The sequence below is a fragment of the Beta vulgaris genome, chromosome 8 (genome assembly GCF_026745355.1).
Source record: "Beta vulgaris subsp. vulgaris cultivar EL10 chromosome 8, EL10.2, whole genome shotgun sequence".
NCBI lineage: Eukaryota > Viridiplantae > Streptophyta > Magnoliopsida > Caryophyllales > Amaranthaceae > Beta > Beta vulgaris.
In genome coordinates, this window is record NC_079209.1 from 55,855,347 (window position 1) to 55,858,087 (window position 2,741).

The following is a 2,741-nucleotide window of genomic DNA, read 5'->3' on the forward strand; positions in this document are numbered from 1 at the left end:
TGATTCATCTCAATGAGTACTTTATTAATATTCAATTATTATAATTTTTACTAATATGTAATGAAAGATATTTAATAGTAATAATGATTTTTAAATATAAGCATGATCTGAACTGATCTAATCTGAACTTATTTTTTCTGATCTGATCTAATCTGATTTGATCTAATCTAATTAGATATGAAATAAGCAGAAATAAGATTCCCCTCAAAAAAAAAAAGCAGAAATAAGGTTAACTGAACATAGCCTATGGGTAAAAGATAAACATGAAGAAAATAATGGGACTAATGGACTAAATTTTACACTTTCAAGTAGATTGTTACGTACAATAAGAATATTCCACACAAGAAAAGTGAAAGTTAGTTATTCATCATTCCTCCATCTACCATCTTGCACATTGTTAGTTGACAAGCCTAGAAGCCAAATCAATCAACCATAGAATATTATCACACAAATTAATCTCTAGACGATTGATTGACATAGTAATCCCATAACAAGGGATACAAACACACTTAATAAGGAAATATTAGGACTAAAGTATGAAGGAGCTGAATTTCTTGAAGGTGGTGGAGGTGCTACAACTTGGTGATTTGGAGCAGCAGCAGGCAAAGGAAGAGCAGGATTATTCGCTCCCGGGGCGAGTTCCGGTGGCGGTGTGGCCGAAGGTGATGTTGCAGGAGGCGGTGTTGGCAACTGTTGTAGGACATTCATGGCTAATTTTTGACCATTTTGACAATCATTGTTGAGGGAAGAAATGAAGTATCTTTTACCGCTTTTATGTAGGGGGATCCTTACTGGGGATTGGTCGTGGAGGGAGATTAAAGAACTAGTGTTGCAATTGTTGTATGATGTTTTTGTCACTTCTGCAACGTTGTGTATCCCTGTGTTGAAACTGAATACTGCAAAATGCATATAGATTTTGTTATAACAGACCTGAAAGGGAAACAAATAACGAAAGCAAAAACAATGAAAAACAGACAACATATTTACGTAATTCACCAATTTGGCTATGTCCACGGCAGAGAGAAAGTATTTTATTATGTGAGAAAAACAGATTACAGAGAAAATTAAATTGAGTTTTTAGTCCCAAGTCAAAACTAAATCAAGTACATAAACTAAATCAATTAGTATAATAAGATCCAACACAAATAAGCTAACCAACCTCAAACTGAATCGAATGACTCATTCATCCATTATTTGCCACCTCTGTGAAACAAAATCCTAATTAATATTATCTTGATCAACAACTCGATCCAACTCTTAAAATGTTAAAACTACATCGTTTAGAAGAAGGTGCGCCATCCTTTACATGTACTTGGGTGCATGTTCCTATTTGCGAAAACAAAGATACATAAATAAGTAAAGAATAATGTACCTAAAATATCGTCTTTGACGAAGACATTGGATGAAGTCCAGAGAGAATAAGTTGTTGAAGTAGGAGGCTCTACCCAATTCAATGCATCTCCAACCATATATGTGGTTGCATTTACGCAGTGAAACAATAATAATAATGTGATTTCTAAAACTATAGTAGTAAGTAAAACTATTCTCATTTTCATTTCTCTGATCTCTCTTTTGATGATTCTCAAAGGCTTATAAATGGTGGATTATTGTAATACAAGAAGTTAGAAAAAAGAAACAAGTTTTTGGTCAAAGTGACTGTTAGTTCAAGTTGATATATTGTACCGTATTAGATTATCTTTATCGTAAAGTTTAAGCTCGAGTGATTAGCTGTATTATACCTTCAAAAGAGAGTCAATGGTCTTTCTTTTGACTTTTTATCAAGAGAATTGCTAATTATGATCAGGACCGTCTCATAAATTAGGGCCTCTGTGCTAAAATAAATTATAAAGATTAATTTTTTTGGTGAAAAAAAAGACGGAAGAGTTATAAATGGGGCTTTTTGGAGAATAAGAGAAGAAAAAAACACCAAATAGAAATTAATCTCTTTATATTTGTAATTAGATTTAGATTTTTTTTTTGGCGGATAACTAATAGAATTGGCCCCCTTATATATTTTGGGGCCCTGTGCAGTTGCTCATCTTGCACATGGCCTTAGCCGCCTCTGATGATGATAAACGAAGCATTTGAATTACATAATAAAAGTATTAGATTCTAAAGATCACATGCTTGGTGTTTTGGGTTGTAAAATTAGTATGAACAACGTAGATATGAAGGTTCGGACTAATTTGAAAGGATGAACAACGTAGAAGTACAAGTTTGGTTTATATAAGCCGATATTTGAAGATATTGTTAGTCCTATTTACGAGGCAGGGAAGATGTCTTTGGTTAGTGTTCTGCTACTCTCATTCTATGTGATAAATTTTCTTGTCCAAGTCGAGTTTTGTTAGATTCATGCATTTTTATTGAAAAAAAAAACATATGCTCCTTTTCAATTTCATGTTGACTGTCCTTGCAGAAGAAATTAAGGATGTTTGGGGAAGAAATTAAATCAGATTCACTTGTATTATAACCTTTGTAATTTTGTTTATCACATTTATTTTTCAAACTATAATATATTTAAGCTATAATATATATGAATGGAAAAACTATAATATGTTATTGTATCCAAGTCACCACGTGCAAATCTCTCCTCAAAAGTAGTTGGTTCATGATCCATTAGATAAAGCTAGTTGCTTTGCGGAAGTACATATCTTCGCAAACCTACAAGCTCTCTTTTATTGCATCGGTAAAGCAAGTAGCTCCATCTTTTGGGAATTTGCCACCGAGCCCCTTTATACAAC

At 33.1% G+C, this 2,741-nt stretch overlaps 1 protein-coding gene across 1 annotated transcript; it reads right to left on the reverse strand.

Moving 5' to 3' along the window:
- Positions 1 to 350: 350 nt before the first annotated feature.
- On the reverse strand, positions 351 to 1,693 carry LOC104902007 (basic blue protein). Its single transcript, XM_010689648.3, has 2 exons — positions 1,373 to 1,693; positions 351 to 896 (listed from the first exon to the last, which is right to left on the reverse strand). Exons 1-2 carry the CDS (start codon positions 1,554 to 1,556, stop codon positions 460 to 462), a joined length of 621 nt encoding a protein of 206 aa, XP_010687950.2. The 5' UTR covers positions 1,557 to 1,693; the 3' UTR covers positions 351 to 459.
- Between the last annotated feature and the right edge of the window lie 1,048 nt (positions 1,694 to 2,741).

Bases quoted from the DNA above. Each gene is read 5' to 3' on its own strand.
- LOC104902007 (XM_010689648.3), bottom strand. From the start codon at position 1,556: ATGAAAATGAGAATAGTTTTACTTACTACTATAGTTTTAGAAATCACA. The intron at 897-1,372 runs GTACATTATTCT...TGCATTTTGCAG, and splicing joins CGTCAAAGACGATATTTTAG to TATTCAGTTTCAACACAGGG.